Below are 19315 nucleotides of genomic sequence, written 5' to 3'. Positions count from 1 at the left end.
TCTCACTGAACCAGATGTCCGCTGGCCTGCTGCTACCCCACACTCCTCATCCTACTGCACCCCACACTGCACCCCACCACCAAACACAGCTCACAGTGAACACACTGGACCAATGCATGTTCTAACACTGAGCCACTGACCGCACCCCAGACCAGGACTCTAATACTGAGACACTGACCGCACCGCAGCCCAGGACACTAACACTGAGACACTGACCGCACCGCAGCCCAGGACACTCACACTGACACACTGACCGCACACTGACCGTGGATAACATTGTGTCTGTTATCCAGCCAATACTTATTGCAGACCTTCTGGTCTGAGTTACAGGACTTTCTCGGGCCAACGCTGTGGAGCCTGGTAATCTTGCCACTATCCATCCATGTGTGCCCTGTGGAGGTGTAGTGCAGGCAAAGCTAATAACAGCCAGACGAACAAAAAGGACAAGATCCTGTTCGAAAAAATCACACAATCCATCTAGACAATAATCTCAGCCAACCAGGTCGGCCATCTTCCCGAACCTCAGGCTGAGCTTGAACTGCACCTCTAAACCACATCAGACTGCAACTCCCCTGCCTCTGGTCTACAGTGAGCTCCTCTCTCACTCCTGCAGCCCACAATAAGCGTGCAATTTGTTTTGAAGTTTGACACTGAAAGGTTTGAAGTGGTTTATATTGCATTAGGTACTGGGATGGTGTACATCTGTGCACCTTAATATAACGATTAAGCTGTGTGTCCATGTCTGTCTCAGCCCTATTAAATTCCAGCAGTATTTCAGGCAGAAGATTATTGCCTACAGTGTCTGCAGGAAGCAGCTGCTAAATCACATATCCACTGTTTTACACTCCTTTAATATGAAGCAGTTTCGTAAAGACTTATTTCACGGTTCCTTTGTTTCCTTCCTCAGCTCTGGACAGTCCTGGAAAGCAGTAGGACTGTTCTGTTCTGCTTGTTACTTCGCAGCTACATTGAGACCCTAACACCATCGCCATCACCCAGCAGAGAGCAGAATCCTGAGGTCGTCTCCGCTCTCCGAGGGCTTTCCTCCCGGCCCTGGCAGCGGCTGGCTGCGCTGCGCTCAGGGCCTCTGGGGTGGCTGCGGCCGGCGTGAGGGGCAGGTCTCGTCTCAGATCTGCTCAGGAGCCCTGCTGCAGAGTGAGACTGACAGCACCGGCTCATGCTGGAGGTGTTAGCGGTTGTAAAACAGTCTCAGCGGACTACAACTGGAAAAAAAAAACCAACAGGCTGAAGGTTTTTTTCCACTCAGGATTTCAAAGGCTTCCCAGGAATTTCGTCCATGAGACCACAGAGCAGCCGCAGGAATTCGGAGTGTGGCATCTGGAACAGCCTCGCAGGGACCTTCACCCAGGGAAACCGGATTCCTTCGGAAAGGCAGGCTGCACTGTGCTGCTCGACGGCAGACTCGCTGTAACAAACCCCTGTATGTCTTTCAGAAATGTCCACCAGCTAAGAACTAAGCTTGTCTGGGCGCCTTTCCCACTGGGAACTCTGCCTTGGCTCACACTGGCCTGTTCTGACGTCCACACTCGCGCGGCCGGGAGCGGTTAACTGCTCGGACCCGGGTCACACACGGGCAGGCCTGCACGCGCACCGCTGCACAAGCAGCGTGAAGAGCCTCTACAGGACCTGAAGCCTCTTTCAGGGTGGAAAGGGCAGTCTTCCACTAACCCCAGTGTGTGGGATTGTATTTGTCAGTTTTAATCCAATACAGATTTATAGCTGTGCTGAAAAAGATTAAAACAATGGGAGTTTTCAAACAGGCCGAATAATTTTAACAAAGCTGGCAGAAGTTCAAGCATCTAAACCAAACCACACATTTTAACTGGCTATTAGGAGAGCCTGCATCATTCATGAACTGACTGAAGCTGTGGGCCTTCAACCGCAAAGCGAAGCAGTTTTACATTAGCCCAAAGGAGCATCATTTAACCTGCCTGCAGGAGGCCCATTCTGCAGCAATTGGAAACTGACTTAAAACTACTGTATGCCCAGCCTCAGGAATGCACTGGCCAAGCTAGTAAATGTCCAGTGTGCAAAGCTGTTTGGAAAGTGTCCCATTTCTTAAACCTGAAACTCAATCACAAATGAATCAATACATAAAACCTCTCTGTAGCATGCATGCCCACACATACCATGGCAGACAGAGGAGAGCAGAAGACATGTACTATCAGAGAACAGGGGAACAGCAGGACCATGCCAACGAAGCGCTTCTACATAACTCCTGTGATTTATCAGTCACTTCTTCCTACAGCTGAGGACAGAAGAACAACAGTGCGATAACAAGCACATGCTCTTAGATGGCTATTCAAGACAGCGAAGAGAGGTACCAGAGGTGACTGCTAGTGATCCTGCAAAAGATGAAGCCCAGCAAATACAATAACATTTTCGGACCAAACAGGTTGCACACACCACACAGCTGCTCTTACAGCCATGTCAGCCCAGTGGGCTGTGTGCTCAGTTCTCTGTTACAAGAGAGGCCTCACACTACACTTGTACTGATGGGAAATGAGCAAGACGATTGTGTGGTAAAAGGAACTGCTATACAAAGGTCGCAAACATTGCCATCTTTAGCTTGAACCCAGGATTACGCAAGACAAAATTAAGACAAAATACAGAGCTCTGCACTAAACCAAGGGTATAGCACCAGGTTTTACTTCTTCAGATTGTATTTATGGCCTGTGAGGTCAAGATAGAAAGAATTGTGAGTACAAGTACAGCTCTGCATCGCCACTTTGTGAGTCAACAGCAGAACGTGCTTTCTGACGAGTTCTCCCACTCAACTGTCGGTTTACCAGCTGAGCCTGATTTAGCTACTGGCATCACGTCAGGAGGGCTGCAGACTCCCAGTGTCCCAGTGTAGACAATGTTATCATTTTCGAACGTGGGGGCTGTGGGCGCTTCCTTCCCTTTGTGTGGTCCAGTGTCTCTCCCTCACAGGCGTGACCGAGCGTGGCCCAGCTCCTCGCTGGTGCCCCGGGCCCGTCTCCGAGCGGCAGGGCGGACCAGCAGACAGGCAAACCCCAGCGTCCCAATCGCATGACATCAGCGCTGGCGAGCGAACGGATGGAGTTACAGATGATTAGAATTCCAGGCCCGGGCTGGAGGCCGTCCAGACACCAAGCCACACTCACCGCCACGGGCGGCTCAAAGGACTCTGTCACAGACAGATCCAAGATGGCTTGGTACCGTGAAACTTGAGGTGTAATTTCAGCAAAAGCAGCATAAAGTTTGAACAGAGCGAATGCACACTCGATCAACCCGCCATGCTACACCACACCCGTGGCTCCTTTTCTCGGGACCGAGAAAAAGCACATGGACACCACAGACAGAGGTAACAGGAACCAACAGGGCTTCTGGTCAGGAACCCACTTAATCCTCCCCCCAGACCATGACATCACAAAGGCAATACACGTCTACAGATCATACAGCTTCACTGCCATGTCAGAACTGATATTACCTTCCTAACCGGAATGAACTGACATTACAAGAAAGATAAGAAAATCAGTCCTGTGTGCATCAAGCCTGCTCCCTTTTCAGCCCTGGGACACAGACTGAGCAAGCATCTTCCTTAGCAAAGATACAGTCTGGCGTGCAGCCACATGGTCACATGGTGATGCCGCTGAAGAGCAATCGTGTGTGCTGGTCAGTCATACGGTGGACCACCTCAACACGTCCTGCCCTTCAATGGCACCGTATCACACCTGACTAGTGATGCAGCTGAACCCAACCAGTATGAACTCTGAGGAGGGCAGGCTCACTGAGGCAAGCTGTTTTCTTCTTGACTGCGATTCTGAATCCCCCCACCTTCAGATGAGCAAACAGCCCAGGGACTTGACATTTTCTTCAGCTTGGGGGGGCTGGGGTGGCAGGACTACAGAGGCTAACACTGACCAGACACTGGTCACCAGACAGAGTTCTGTCCAAATCTGAATTCTCCTGAGAAGGGAGAAGAGTGCCAACTGCCACCTGCATGTGAAGGCTACACATGCCACCCTTCATACAAAAACCCAGCTGTGAGGAATAAACTGCCTGGCCACCATCGTACACTCCTCCAGCAGAGCCTCTTTGCCTCATGCTACCCTCTGCCAGGGTAACCGGCTAACTCTCACGAGTTTTAGAAATAACACATTAGTGGAGGCTACAAGCAATATGCAACTGAGTCTTTACCATGAAAATCAGAGACACTGGGAACTCTAGCTCACAGACAGATCAAATTTCTCACACCAGCAGGACAGGTCTCAGAAAAGTGTCCATTAAGAAATGAGCAACACAAAAGCTAATCAATACTTTGATTGGGTAATAAATGCAGTTACTGAATTAAGTATTCAAACTCAATGATGCACATTTGCTAAGAGCCTTCACTACAGATATCAAGACCATTACAAAATAACAGGCAAACTGCCTTTATTTGTCTGTATTATTTATAATAACCATTATTTATATGGTTTCCTGTAAACCATTGACAAAATGTCAGAAAGGTCATTTTACCTGTAGCATGAAGCTGTTCCAGCAGTTTAAATGACAGAAGGGTGTACATCATCTCACATCTGCTGTAAGTGAAAAATGTAGCAATCAAGTGCACTACAACTGAAATTGACCACAGATTTCAGGCTTCGAGGAATGCGAGTCCAGCAGTACCTGCATACTCGAGGTCTTGGGTGCAATTAAACTGTTTGACTAGATGGTCCTCTTTCGCAAAATGCAATATGGCAGGATTTCCATTATGATGTTAAATCCACTTGTCTATATTCAATTCTTATTTTCCATGATCCTTATTTCATTCCAATTAAAATAACCCAAACAAATTAACAGGTGAGACTGAGCCCTCTTACCTGGGTTTGGGACAGAAATCTAGACAAGGTCAGATGGCTGTCCTGGTTGAGAGACAGTCTGGGTGAAAACTTTCTCTTCCTCTAAAAGCACACCATGCCAGCGAGTCCATTTTAAACACACGGACAGTTCCACACGAAGATTGCTCCTGACTGACTCTGTCATAGACGCACTCAGGGTGAATCTAGGGCCTACTCACACGGGCTTTAGGAGTGTTCTGTAACAAAGGGCTTTTGGATGTACTGAATGTGACTTATTTTGGGCATGTCCTGTGATACAGCACTTTCAGGCGCGTTGTGTACTGTATGCCGCTAGTGTAATTATGGATGCAAAAGTGCCCTTGAGACCTCAACTGATCCTTCTTTGCAACAATTCCCAAGTTACAGTCAACCTCCATGTGCAACATCATTTGTTCAAAAACAAAAGCAGCCGACGGGGACACGCTCACATCTCTGCACCCCCTCGGAGACACTGGTCTTGTGGAGAGCAGGTCAGCTTGTTTACAGCGCTGGGTCAGCAGCTGAGTTTGCAGAGACAGGCGCCTTTTCACAATCGTTTTCAACCAGCCCTCCTCTCCTTGCACTTGTGTGAGCTCCTTCCATTATTTACCCCTTTTGCATTTGTTGAACACTACTGCTGGTTTCAGAATTGAAAATAAAAATATCTGCATAAACCTGTAAGACTCATGGTAAAGGACCCCAAAGCACCTATCCTGCCTGTGGACTGGAAATCCACAGAAGCTCACTGTGCATCTTATTCGATGTTCAGAACGAACGAAATTTAAAACGGAGAACAGGAGGCACGTCTTTACCCAAAGGGATGCAGGAGTGTGGAACAAGCAGCCCTGCCATGGTGTGGAAGCCGATACCTTGGTTTTCTGTCAAGAAACAGCAGGATGGGCCTGGGACCAGTTAACCAAACAGAGGTCAGACGGGTCAAGTGGTCTGCCACCTTTCTTATGCTCTTAAGCAAGAGTACGAACAGGAGTCGCGTTGCGTCTCCGAAGTGCTGCAGCGTGGTGGAGATGCGATATGCAGGGGCTCGTGCGGAAAAGATCCGCTTGCCTGGGCGGTAAAGAAAGCCTCCTTTCGGCTGGACAGGGCCGTCTCACACGCTTGCTAGGGCAGGAGCTCACCAAATTTCCGGACGAGCCTGTGGTCTTTTGAAGATGTAAAGAGGGGTGTTGGTGGGGGGGTTTGGGGTGCTGAATGCGTGTCCTGCATCATCACAGGACAGAAGGAAGTTTGGAAATAACCCGCCAGCAGGATGATTTATCTGTCCCTTTCAGTGCTGAGGCAGGACGCGCAGGTCAGTCCCTCAGCATTCACATCGGAGATCTGCCACATGAAAGACGCAGGGGGGATTATGAATCATCGTTCCCCGTCCCCGCAACTTCCCTTTGAAATGATAACAAAAATCAAAACCGAACGAAGCCCCCTGAAATCCTGCTTTTGATGTGCAAAAAAAAAGTCCAGCGACGGACGCTACTTTTTTTTCGCCTGCTCCGTCAGGACGAAAAAGAAAAAAAAAGAAAGAAGGCGCAAACGTCAGCTCCCGAAATCAACAGAACACAACAGGAAAGTAAAACAAGGGGCACTGCATCATTATGGCAGCAGAGACAAAACCAGATTGTTTTAATGGAAGAAAGCCGCATCTGTCATCGACTGCCACCTCATTCACACTACCACTCCGGCCCATCCATCTTCCCAACGCAGCCCATGACACGGGCACAGGTTTCGCTTCTTCTCGCTTCAAGAATCAATACGGACATCATTCTATCCAGAATTAATGGCCGGATAAAATTTCCAGCCCCCCCTGCCACGGCCTGACTCTTCCCCGCCCCCTCCCCTCCGGACTCCTCGGGTGCAGGCGCGCTTGGCAGGCGGCGTGGGGGGGTGTGCTACCTGCTCCGACGGCCCTCCGCCCAGCCGGACACCCTGGCCACGCAGGGCCAGCGGCGGACATTCCTTCCCTGGGACACAAACCGGCCGGGTGGGGGTCTCGGCCTGCGGCGGCCCCCCGCGGCCCCGGGGTCTCGGAGTCGCAGCCCGGGTCAGCAGTGCAGAAGCGGGGAAGGAGGGGTGCCCCCCCTCCCCCCGCCAGGCCCACGCCTTGCAAGGCCACTGGGGGAAGAGGGGAGACGGCCCCGAGGACACGCAGCCCCGAGAGCGAGAGCTCGCAGGGACGGAGGCGGGGCCCGTCTTTGAAATCGCACAAACACGCACAGCAAAGCCCCCGCAACACAACTTGGAGGGGAGGCTGTGGAGGAAGAGAGGGATAAAAAAAAACAGAAGGCGAAGAAAGAGAAAGAAAGACAAAGACCTACTTGTCTCAAGTCGATGAACGCCAACAACAAAGTGTCCCCCTGAAATCCAGGCACTGGCCCCGAACTGGCAAAGCCTGTGGGAAAGCAGAGGAGATAAAGAGGGATGTTAAATAAGCATGGACAGGGAGATTGGCAGACGGATGACAGCAGGGACAAGGGAAGCCGGGGGAGAGGAAGGCAGCCCCGCTGAAGAGTCATGTCTCTGGGGCTGCCACCTCTTTGTTCGCCCTTCAAAAATTCGTGTCATCAAAACCGCATTAATTCTCAGCGCCGCTGACAGGGGAGGGGTGGGGCGTTCGGGGGGTGGGGGGTCCGTACCAGCCCGACCTGAATGGCATTCCCATGAGCAGCGTTCTGGCCCAGTGGCGCGGGCGGGGGGGGCGCGGGCGGGGGCATGCTTTCCCAGAACAGCGGGGTAAACAAGAAGTTCAGTATTAAAAAAATAAAAGAAACGTTGAACACACAGAAGAACCCGAGCTGTGAAATCCCTTTCACCTCCAAAAGCCATTTGTATTATCAGCCTGCGGAGGAATTACACGCCTGCCATTTTTATTTTTGAACGGAAAATAGTTTAGGATTTTGTGTTTTGTTTTTCGTTATTTTGCTTTTAAAGATCAGGGCAGCTGGCTGCAGACTCACGTGGTTCATTTGTCTGAACGCATTTAATCAGAGGCGGCTTCTGAATTTGCCCCAGCACATCTCCGCGCGAACCCGCAAAGCAGACAGACAAGCACAAAACAACACGATGTTGTGGCCTTGTGTTCGTCCCCTGACTTCAGGAGCCCTCTCTATTGAGTGCTCTCAGGTTCGCTCTCCAGCCCTGAACCTGGCTTTGTGTGCTGACTGAACGGAAGGGGGATTCAGGCTGGGCTAAACAACAAGCTCTAGGAAGGCTGCCTGGGCGGAATCCCACCCCACCGGTGCAACACGCAACGGTCTGAGAGCGCCCCCTGTGGGATACACACACAGCAGCGCCTGCAGCTCTGCGCCTGCTAACAGGACGCTGCCCTTCACCGCACAGAAAGAAACACAGAAGAGCTTGTGGAAGGAGATTACAGTCCACTTAAGACCTCGCTTTGATCTTTTACTCCCAGGCTACGGTGAGGAAACGTGTGGTCAGAGTCTGGTCATCCACTGGGCAGATCGAGTCTGGGAACCCCGTCCGCACTGCTCTCGGGAGACAGCTGCTGGACTGCTGCACAGCTCACAGTCTCCCGTCCTCTGGGGGAGACCTCAGTCTTATTTAAAAGACAGGCATCTTTCATTACGATAGATGCATGTGTCTGATTTTGACAGCATGGACAGCACACAAATTTGACCATTTCTGGAGTTTTCAAGATCCAGCAATGGTGGTTGTACTCTGCTTTGCAAATCATGCAACATTTTCTAAAATCCTGTTTTTATTCCCTCATATTAACTGCATTGGAATAATCAAACACATCTAGATGAACTGCAGCCATGAACCAGCCTCTGCACTATGCACCTGGAGCAGGTGTGCAACAGTGAGGGCCACCTGTCTTCAGGGCAGGCTGCTGTCACAGAGAGAGGCTGTTAGATCCCACTGGAGGATGAGGCATTTGCACGGGCACTGCCCAGGCTTGCAGGTACCCTGCCTGCCAGAGCTCAGTAATGGTACCAAGGAAGTCTGTGATCACACCAGGCCCAAGACCGCCTGTACTATGTCAGAGTTGGCCCTGGCTCATCTGGGCACAGCCCTCACTGTGACCGCAGGGCGTGGTCCCCTCCACAAGCTCTTTGTAACGGCCCATTCAGACTCCGGCCTGCCCCTCCGGCTCGGAGACACCAGGTGCTGGCTCACCTGCTCTGACTCGGCGAGGCTCTCCTGATGCACTCTGCCAGACACAATCCGAGCAAGAAAGTGGTTACATCTTAGGAGAGCTATGTCTTTGTGTGCTACCACTGCCCCCCTTACCTCCTCATTTTTCTTACTGTGCAACTGCTGTAGTGGAAAACATGCCCCAGGCGCTGCTGATCATTTCTTGAGAGTGTGTGCTGACTGAAAGATATTCTCAAAGTGCTCCAGTCTCTTTAATCCTAATCTGGCCATAAATCAGTATTCAAATGTTCACTGTACATCTAACGGGAGGCTGCTCGGTGGCATTAATAAATTACAGTTACTGGTCGACATCAGAACCAACCCATGGTCAAACTCATGTAGAGGGACATGCGCACAGGATGCTGACGTGGTTTCAACATGGCTGAGCTGTTTATTCTATGCTCCCACAGTCCTTTGGGTAAGGAAATGTCTCTTATCTTCGCTTTTAAAAGCACTTTCACACATTTTCCACTTGTGCCCTGTGGTTGGTCTTTCACTGTTCATTCAGAAATCTCCCTCAAAGGAGGAGTCAGGTTCTTTCACAGTCTTTTCTGTTCAAGACTAGAAAAGTTCAGTTCCTACAGCCTGTCAAGGGAATGTCCAACACTAGGTCCTCATATCTGGTACATCCAAAACCTCTCGGACTCAAGACAGGGAACTAAAGGCTGCAACAGCAGCACATGACATGTATCAGGCTGTGAGTGCTGCCCACAGACAGACCGTTCCCTCACTTTGGCCTCATGCAAGCAGCATTTCCACTCCAAAGACCACTACTCTTCCTCTGGTGAACTCCTCCAGCTTCTGCACTTCTGCTAAGCCCAATATAAGAGTCTTGCAATACTGTGGCGACTTTAAAAAATGACTAATTAGTGAAGAAGAATGTGTGTGGCTCAGAGTTTGAGGATGAAGGAGCTAGAGACCCTTCCTAACTCTTCCTGACACTCAGAAAAAGAGCCGAGCCTTCGCTTCTTTGCTTGAGGTGCCACAACGTCACTCAGTTACTGAACTAGCTTTGCTGGGCACCTGCTCTTGTAGAAAATTAACTTCTTCACCAGTGGCAAAAAAGTGAAGACTCCAGCAAAACACCCCCAAACCCCCTCTGCCCTTGTCTCTCCTCCCCCTCTCAACAACCACTCTTCTCTAAAATATTTTGGAGCCATCAGCAGAACTCTAGACAAAAGCCACTTTAACTGCAGTGAGAAGGAACCGGTAGTCTATAGAACCGTCTGTGTGTGCCTTTCCCATTCTCCAGAGTCGCAGATAGCGGGAGGTGAGACAGTGATGTATCACAGGGTCAGGCGGCCTCCATCTGTCTGACTGTCAGCGCCCACCAGGCCAGCACTGCGGGGCGGGGAGTTCTCCCTCTCCGAGCGTGCTGATTGGGCAGAGGCTGGGCAAGAGCAGGGAGGCGGGCCCTGTTCAGCCACGCCCCTTTCATGCTGGACCACTCCAGGACTGGCTGCCTGCAAAGCCTGTACCTGTCACTCTGTGAAACTCAAAGCAGCTGATGTGAGCTGTTCTGCTTGAGGAATTACTTTTCCCCCTAGACAACTAATAAATAACATCCATCAGAGGACTTCCAGGCGGGGTAGAGGGGTTTTTGATGTGCTCAAAGAGAACTACTTTTGTGTGCATAATTCTGATACATGCCAGAGTTTTTCTATATGAAAATCACTGTATTTTTAATTAGATGCTGTGATGATATAGTGCATCTGAATATTTTGTTCTTTTTGCTTATTTCTATTGCAAATTTGAGGAGCAGCTTCAGCACTAAAGAAGGAGCTTTACTGACGAATGGACTGCCTCCCAAAGACGTTTCAAAGCTCCTGTTACAGTATTCTTAATTCTAAGAAACATGATATCTCTACAAGTATATATAGCCCTGAATTAAGGATAGATGTTTCCCACAGGAGTCATGAAAAGATGTCCACTTAAAGATTTATTAATTTTATGTGAAAGCAGTGCCAGTGGCAGCTGTAGGGAGTGAAGAGGGCGCCCCCTTCTGGGAAGACGGGAAACTCACGTTCGCACTCCTTGACGTCCTCGTTGAACTGCTGCAGGGCGCCCATGGACACCTGGCGGACATCGGCCTCCAGCAGCAGCTGCAGCAGCGAGGTGGACAGGTGCTTGCAGGCCGACATGCAGGCTGTCTGGGCCACCTTGCCCTGGAACAGCAGGAGGAAAGCCTCTGTGAAAACGGGTCTCTCTGACAGGTCACCTCCAGCGCGCCAGCGCAGGACAAGCGACACCAAAACAAACACCGTGAGCGTTTCACACAGCACAGGACTCACAATCACCCAAGATGAGACAATTTTAAATTTCTGCTGCACTGTGCACCTCCTGATCCAATTATCTCATTAAACACATTGTTCCCCACACTATCTGGGAATCGTGATCATCGCCACTCGTTTCAGGTAAAAGCAGCAGGAAAAGCAGCAAGTAACAATCCCAGTTAAAACTCAAATCTCAAAATGTTGATTGATCTCTAAATTGGAAAAAATATTTTCCTCATTTTGAATTAAATATTTTTAATATTTTTTAAACTCTGAATCTTCAGCAAGATTTGTTACGCCATTACCAGTTATCACTGAAGACCATTAGGAGGCTTTAATGAATCAGTCAAGGTGCCAGTTTAGTCACAGAGCTGAGCTGGAGCTGAAACCAGAGGACACCTGGAGCTGCACTGGCCAGCTGTGGCCAGCGATGAGACCAGGCTGCACCTGTGTCCTGCAGCTGCACTGATCTGAGCACAGCACGTCTGGCTTCTACAGTGTCTGACAGCAGACATTGATCTCCGATACTTCTCGGCTAATCAGTTAAATTGGCCATCATTTTCATCACCCAATTCATGAAGCACATAATGGCCAATTGTTCCAGGTGAAAACTGAGTTTCCTAAGCTGAGCCAAAGCACTTTCTCCGTCTTTAGGAAGGTTACTGGGGAGTGGAGGAACGGAGGAATGGACACCGATACTCATCAGCTGAAGCTCAGTTACAAGCCTGTGTATTTCACTCTGTAACTGTAAATCCCATCCTGACCGTCTTAACAAGCACAACATGACACACAGCACCGGTCTGCACACGACTCTCTGGGGTCTGGCCTTGTCCAGGTGGCTGTCAGAGCTCTGCCCGGAATGCAGATATTAACAGGGCTTAATTCAGTCCAACTTAGACCACAATAAAAACAACTCTTCAACAGAGGTATCAGTCCCCCCTTTTCAGTGTTGGTACGGAGAATCAGAATTGCCCTCTGGCTCTCGTTCAGAGCAGATGAAGCCCTTGAAGCCTGCTGTATGCAGGCAGGCCCATTAACAGGGCCTGCGTGTCCCCGCCCACAGCCTCCTCCCTGTGGCCAAGGCCAGCGAGCTCGGCCTGCAGCCTGGCAGTGCCATCAGGCTGTACGCACAGCCCAGGATTCCCATCTCTGCCACACTGAACCGGCAGCAGGCCTCTGGAGGAGAGTGATCAATGAGGATGCGATTACAGTGCCTGGGGCAGCTCTCTGAGGATACTGCACAGAGCTGGGCGTGCAAGAGTCAGGGAGTCAGGGACGAGCGGAGGCGCTGAGTGCGCTGACCAAGAGGGAGCCCCTGGACACTGCAGAGTACTGTGTGGACTATCATAAACAGCCACGGGAACAGAAGAATGATAATAAGAAGTGCTCCTGGCTTTCAGTTTTAAAGGCACATCGTTTCCACTTGTGTCCTCATTGTTTGTGAAGTTCACGTAGGGAGCTGCCTCAGCATGCACTGGCTGCAAAGGAACAATTAGAGGTTTATTCCAGCTGAAAGAGAAGAACAGAAACACAACTTGACACAGCTGAAACATTGTGTCTCTTTTCCTTTCAGCATGGAATAAACCTTCACTACTCTCTCTGTGTTTCACCTGCGGATTGTGGTGAATCTTACAGGGTCTCACCAGCAGTCCTCGGTGCTTCACGACTGAACGGGTACCGTTCCTTCAGCCTGTGAGCCCTGCAGTGGGCCAGGGCTGAACAGCTCGCTGACACCATCACACACGCTCGCACACATGCACACACCAGGAGAACACAGCTCTTCCTGGCCACATTCCTGCTCTTTGCTGCAGCACGAGGGAGCACAAGCCCAGCACAGGAGCCAGGACAGTCCAGCTCAGATGCTGCAGCTGAAACACCATTCAGCAAAAGTTATGCTTTGGCGCTTTACAAAACTTCAGATTAAAAACCAAACTTTGATGAAACAAAGGACAAGAGGGTGACGCAACATTGCCATTCATAGCGTGAAAGACCATCAGAACTCTTAATGACCACAACTGCAGCACAAATCCAAAACATGCGTAATACTGAGTCCCTTTCATGTTTACATCTGTAACATATGTCTGATTGCGAAACCACTCCATCTGAAGGGCTCACTCAGCGCATAATAGCGCTTGTTAATAACGCGGTATTCACTGATCCAGAACTGCCTAACCCCCGGCTTTCTGGACCGCTCTTGCGACGCCCTCTCTGTCATTCAATCTGGAGGTAGACCCAAGTCATTAGCAAGACACCAGGCCGCGGGGTCGTGCCGAGCTCGAGACGATCATTCTGAAAACACCCACAACGGCTCTCGGCCGCCAAACCTGGCACAACCGGGAAACGCACTTTAGCTTCAGAGCCATTCGGCAGCAGTAATTACTCTAATTACACTTGACATCACTTTAATGAAAGGACTGTTCTTCCCCTATTCATTAATGAAATCCCTGGAATGACATGAATCATAAAAAACGGTTGCGTCTGCCATTAACAACAGAGTCATTAAATTTCATTATCGGCCTTCCGCAAAAGACGGTGAATATAAATTAGCTTCTATTACTGCAAAGGTCAGGCTCCCCAGGCAGTTGAGACTCATCACTGAAACGGTGTCTTAGTTCGTTTTCCTAATGAGGCCAGAGAGCTCGAGAAGTTTCTCTTTACGGTGCCGATGTCACAAAAGCGTCACCCAACACTGAAAGGAGCTCACCACGCACTCCTGCTCACCTGAAGACAGAGCAAGAAACAGACTGACCTCATCCACCACCGGCCTGATACAGAGCCAGATACCTTATTGTTCACTACTGTGCAAACTTGTCTTTGGCTTCTCCCATAAAATTACAAAACACACAAGCAAAACATAAAACGTCACATAAAATCACATGAAGGGCATGAAATCCCAACAATATGTAATAGATAAACAAATGGATAAATTAATAGGTAGTACAGAGAAGATGAAAACCTCTCAGTATCTCCCTCTACACAGCTTGACTACATGAATGGCATGATGGACAGAAAAATACACACAGAAGGTGTCTGTATGAGCCAATTCTTCCTCATACTGTGGCATTACCCGGGGCGTGTCCAGCGTGGGGCCACCCCCGGCCTGACTAGTCCCAGCTGTGAGGGCTCTTTAAAAGCACACTGGACACCCCGAAGGGACGAGCAGGGCCGCCCTGGAAGGGGACGATCGTTTCACCGGCAGTCCCGGAGGGGACTGTACCCGCGTAAGGCTGTCATTTTTCTTCTTTCTTTTTCTTTTTGCCTGTCCCGTCACGCATCTTCAGCGGGGCAGGCTGACCTTTTTCACATGTTGAGTCCTTATTGTGTTTTGGCAGGCTACAGAACTCTGGCCATCTCCCTGCATGAAGCACCTGACCATCTGAGCAGCGCAAGGTTGAAAACAATTTAGAAAATAAATATTGAAAAAACCTGGTGAAACCTCAAATTAGTCACTTTTAAACAGCAACTAATCAATCTAAGCTAACATCACAGCTTCCATGCACAACCGTCAGAAGAACAGGGCTCATTTCAGCACAGAAAAATAAAAAGACAGTGATACACCAAAATATGTTTAAAGAGCAACACGTGAGCTTGATCAGCCACACGGAGAGAGCCCCGTCTCTCATGCTGACCTCCCTGTCCAGCTCTGTGTCAACACCACCCCCGAAACCGCCGGCTTTCATATCATCACAGACAAAACGACTGGGAACACTACTGACAAAAAGGTAGAACTCTGCACAGAAACAAATAGTACAGAGAAGAACATAAACTTAAAATAAAATTAATATCTTAAAATAACTATTTTAGTCCTATTTACACAGGGCAGAAAACCCAAAGCTTTCATTGACAAATTCCTGGACCAACCTCTACCAGGCATCTAGAGCCACCCCACCGTGACCACCCCCCCATCCAAGCCCTCACCAGCACATACTGGACCTCCCCCAGACAGCTGGCGGAGACAAGTCTCAAATTACTTTCATGCCAAGAAACACGACCGGCCGTATAGATCAAGTTAGCCAAATAGAAAACCAACTTCATTAGGAGCAACAGAACATAACTAATTTAAAAAATGCAGAGCCAAACTGATTATAAAAGAACCTACTTTTCAACACCTGACAAGTAACGGTGCTGGGCCCTGATGCCATCTGGGGAGAAGATGAGCGGGACATACACACCACACCAGCCGTGACAACCATGAGCTAAAGGCAGAGATCAGGCTCTAGCACCTCTGGTGGGGGTGGGACAAGACTGTATCCATACTGGACCAGCACCAGTAGAGCAGGCTCTGTGGATAAGGACAGGACACATCACCGATCGCCTGACTGGTAGCAGCTTGCTCTGAGCCCTTGGAAGGATTCTTCACTGGGGAAAAGGCAGCAGAAACACAGGGACAGCTACAATCTTGCACTTCTTTACGCACAGGGAAGTGGGAGGCTGGAACAAGCTACCCAGCCATGCTGTTGAAGCCCATACCATGGCTTCTTTCAAGAAACGGCTGGAGGAGAACCACAGGTCGACTAGCCAGATGGGCAGACCGGCCTCCTCTCGTCTGTAACGCGGGGGGACCTCTCTCTCTCCAGCGTCTGGGTCACTCGCCCCTCTCAGCCGCCCAGCTCTAGCCTCGGGGGCAACTGCCCCTCCCCCCTCCCCGCCAGCCACCTTTCATCAAACCACACAGCCTCCAGTCAATCAGGAGGGGGAAATCAAGCGTGAAAGGGTCTAATTTTATTTACACGTCCAGACTGCGCTTGTGCGAGAGGCTCAGGGCGAGGCATGGCAGCAATCAGCCCCAGGGATGCAGAGAGCCGCGGCCGGGGAGGAGACAGGCAGCACCGGCCTCATTAATTAAGGAAGCGGTCATCAAAGCGCTCGTTAAAAAGTACTCAACCCCGAACGGCTGTGAAAATAAACATCCATTAGCCTGTGCAGGGGAGGAGGGCATGGCTGCAGAGGGGGGCAGGGGCGTTCACTGGCGCTGAGGAGCGTGGGAGTGGGGGCAGCAAGTGTGCTTCTTCTCTGGTTTTCACTGTCGAGAGCCACGGGGGTCTCACAGGCATGGCCAACCGCGACAGCGCACAGCCAGATTCCCACCAGCACAGTCTGCTGGGGTATAAGAACATCACACCTGAGGCTGTCCAACCCATCCGGACGGCTGGCAGTTAGCAGTGACTTGATCCAGGGATCTCAGCCAGCAGTTTCCTGAAAGAAGCCAGGGTACCAGGTATTCCCACAACTCTCTCACCACAGTGTGTAAACCTGAGATAAGTAATGACACGCACAGCAGAGCTAACCTGTTAGCCAGTTGAAGAACACTTAAGCTGAGGTCAATATTTTAGGTTCAATTTGTTATTTAAACTTCAGGCACCTGAATTACTGGCCACAACTGTTTCTGTTAGAAGTTCAATTCAGTTTCAAATCCACACACGGGTTCCTGGACTTGGGTTCTCATTATCGAGACATATATGTATCAAACACTCAACTCTGATCTTCCATGTACTATATATTCCACAGAATATGAGCTTTTGTCTCATATTTCCTCTCCGTCATCAGAATCCCCAGATCATTCAGATATTGTGGATGCTACAGTATAGAGATCTAAACAGTTTTTTTTACAGATGTTCTACTTAGTTGATGTAAGAGAACTAAGATATTTTTGTTTTTCCTGTAAACACAACAAAAGACATACATCATACATTTACTGCAACATGCTTTCAAAGTTACATATATGAAATATGATTATATAAGGTTATTTATTTTTTAGAAAGTAGGTTATTCTCTATTTGCTCCTGTTCTGCATGCGTGTTAGATTTTCTTGCTAGCTGTCAAAGCTTGGCGTAAGACTTTGTGCTTCTACAGCTGTTTAAATGCTAATAATCGCACAGACCCTCAGCAGACAGACCAAGGCCATACGTCCATCCAGGCCACACCCCCTTCCCAGCATGCTGAAGGAGCACTTGAGTCCACAGGGCACAACGGCGTCTAGAGCACACGGCAATCTCACGCCATGCACACGCATTACTCACCGGCATGGTGGCATGTTCAATCACTGCTCCCTACAGGAGAGGGCAACAGAGCAGGGTCAGAGTCTGCTCCTACACCCAGCTAGCACTGCAGCCACACTTGAGTGAGCACAAAGATCCCCACGAGCCACTGTGTAGCCAACAGCCTGACTGCCAGCACTCAACACTGCAACTTCTGATCTGACCTCCGTCACCCAGCCTGCACTGTGGCTTCCAACCAACATTCTCATAGTCGAGCAGCACCTGGGTAAGACTGACGCGCTGCTCTGCCAAAAACACAGGTCTTCCAAAGTCAACTGCATTGCTCATAAACACAGACACGTAAAAGCGTCTTAAGCTCAATCTGGATGTTCTTAGGTTGGAGATGAGCACCCCTACACCTGATTTAGACCTGACTGCCCAGGGCAAGCCTGGGAGGAACACAGACAACTTAGCTCCTCGCTGTTCAAATTGCTGGTCACTGCTGAAGAATAAGGGTATCGCTTCTGAAAGTGTAATCTTACTTCTAAATTCTAGTATGAAACAATAATCAAACTATACCAAACTGCTGTAGTTAGCATGTGCATAGAAATATGATATTGTAATGAGTAAGTGAGACACCAGTAGCTCCTGCTGAAAGGGACTCGGACCCAGACCGGATCTCGTCACGCTGCGCCCCTCGGGTCTCTTCCCGCCCCTGCACCTCGAGGAGGAACACGATACAGAAACACAGGGGCTCTGTCATCCTTACGGTTGTATTTAATGTGCGTTTGGAGGGAGTCTCTGTTCTAACCCAAGATGTGATCACCAAGAGTAAAGAGGCCTCTGAAATCGCTGGATCTATCTTTAAAACTGCAGATTGAGGAAGGTTCTCAGTTAGTGGCCAATCAATTATAGACAGTTAACATTCCAGCACCATATACCAAAATGTATACTTTGCCAAAATCCTATTCTTCACTATCACACATTTTGTTATATTTCTGAGCCACCAAAGTAATCAAACTGTGAAATTCAGTGTTTAAATTAGGAAGTAGGAAATATTTTATTCATCTTATTCCTTGTAATAAACATCCATATCGCTGTGGTAACAAGTTAGTTTATGGCATTCTGCAGTGAAGTGGAGGACCAGAAACTAATTGAATGGTTCTTCCTGGGTGTTTGAATGTGTCCTCGAAGGCATCTGAAAGTATTAGCACATCTGCCTGTCTTCCAGGGATCAGAGAGAAGCGTGTTCCTGGACTCGGAGACTGGCAGTGTGCTATAATGGAGACAGTTTGGAGCCCCCGGTTTGAGGGAGTTTATGATTTCTGTTGCACACCACTGTAGTTGGAATTCAGTTACTGCCTGTTGATTGTTTTCCTGTTCTAGGAGATTTCACCTGCAAAAGGCCTGACCTCTCCTTCTGTGTCCTTTCGGTGGTCATAGCGTCCAAAGGATTTTAGGAGTACAGACTAGGTCAGAAAAAGCTTTCAGTGCTTGGCTGCTCTCGAACCGATTAAAAGCACATTGTATTTACGGAAGCTTTTGTTTCAGTAAAGTGCCTCTGCTGAGGTTAAAGGGAGGTCATGTCCTGCTTCACCAGGGTGACACTGTCTCCTGTGATCAGCGCGAGGCTGCAGTTGGCCTCAAAGAGCTGGAACTTTTCCTTTCTGTTTATGTTGAGTAATGACCGAGTGCACTTCCACTGGCAGATAAACAGAGCTGTATCCACGAGTTCATGGTCTCAGTGGTCAGACTAACCCCACGGTGAGGGGTGAGCCAGGGGTCATCAGACCTCCGGGCTGACTTCTGAGCAATGGCCTGGAGCAACAGGAAAGCGCAGGAGAAGCGGATCTGGGCCCTGCAAGGCTGACGGTCCAGATACGAGATACTGACGCAGGTGTCAGGGCCTGCGGTAGTCCACAAACAGTACAAGTGTTATAACAATGGTTCTGTGTAGGAACACTATAGTGTAAGCGAACACTGTCTGTGATTTAAAGAGGACAGGGTAACCACGGCTCTGAGAAACTGGCTGGAGAACAAAGAGACCCTACCA

The 19315-nt window shown here is 49.5% G+C and overlaps 1 protein-coding gene across 2 annotated transcripts in view; it reads right to left on the bottom strand.

Moving 5' to 3' along the window:
* The window catches only part of exoc6b (exocyst complex component 6B), a 151838-nt gene that overhangs the window by 38585 nt on the left and 93938 nt on the right, over positions 1 to 19315 (bottom strand). Inside the window, exons 19-21 of one of the 2 annotated variants that reach the window (XM_088919819.1) lie at positions 17305 to 17334; positions 11035 to 11176; positions 7175 to 7248 (exon numbers count right to left, since the gene is read on the bottom strand). In XM_088919819.1, the coding sequence (XP_088775945.1) occupies positions 7175 to 7248; positions 11035 to 11176; positions 17305 to 17334 (246 nt within the window). The remainder of the gene's footprint in view (positions 1 to 7174; positions 7249 to 11034; positions 11177 to 17304; positions 17335 to 19315) is intronic. The other variant, XM_088919820.1, reaches the window with a different exon arrangement.

Source organism: Atractosteus spatula, chromosome 1 (assembly GCF_055471065.1).
Source record: "Atractosteus spatula isolate fAtrSpa1 chromosome 1, fAtrSpa1.hap1, whole genome shotgun sequence".
Taxonomy (NCBI): Eukaryota; Metazoa; Chordata; class Actinopteri; order Semionotiformes; family Lepisosteidae; genus Atractosteus; species Atractosteus spatula.
Note: the sequence above shows the minus strand (reverse complement) of the source record. Positions and strands in the feature narration are given on the sequence as shown.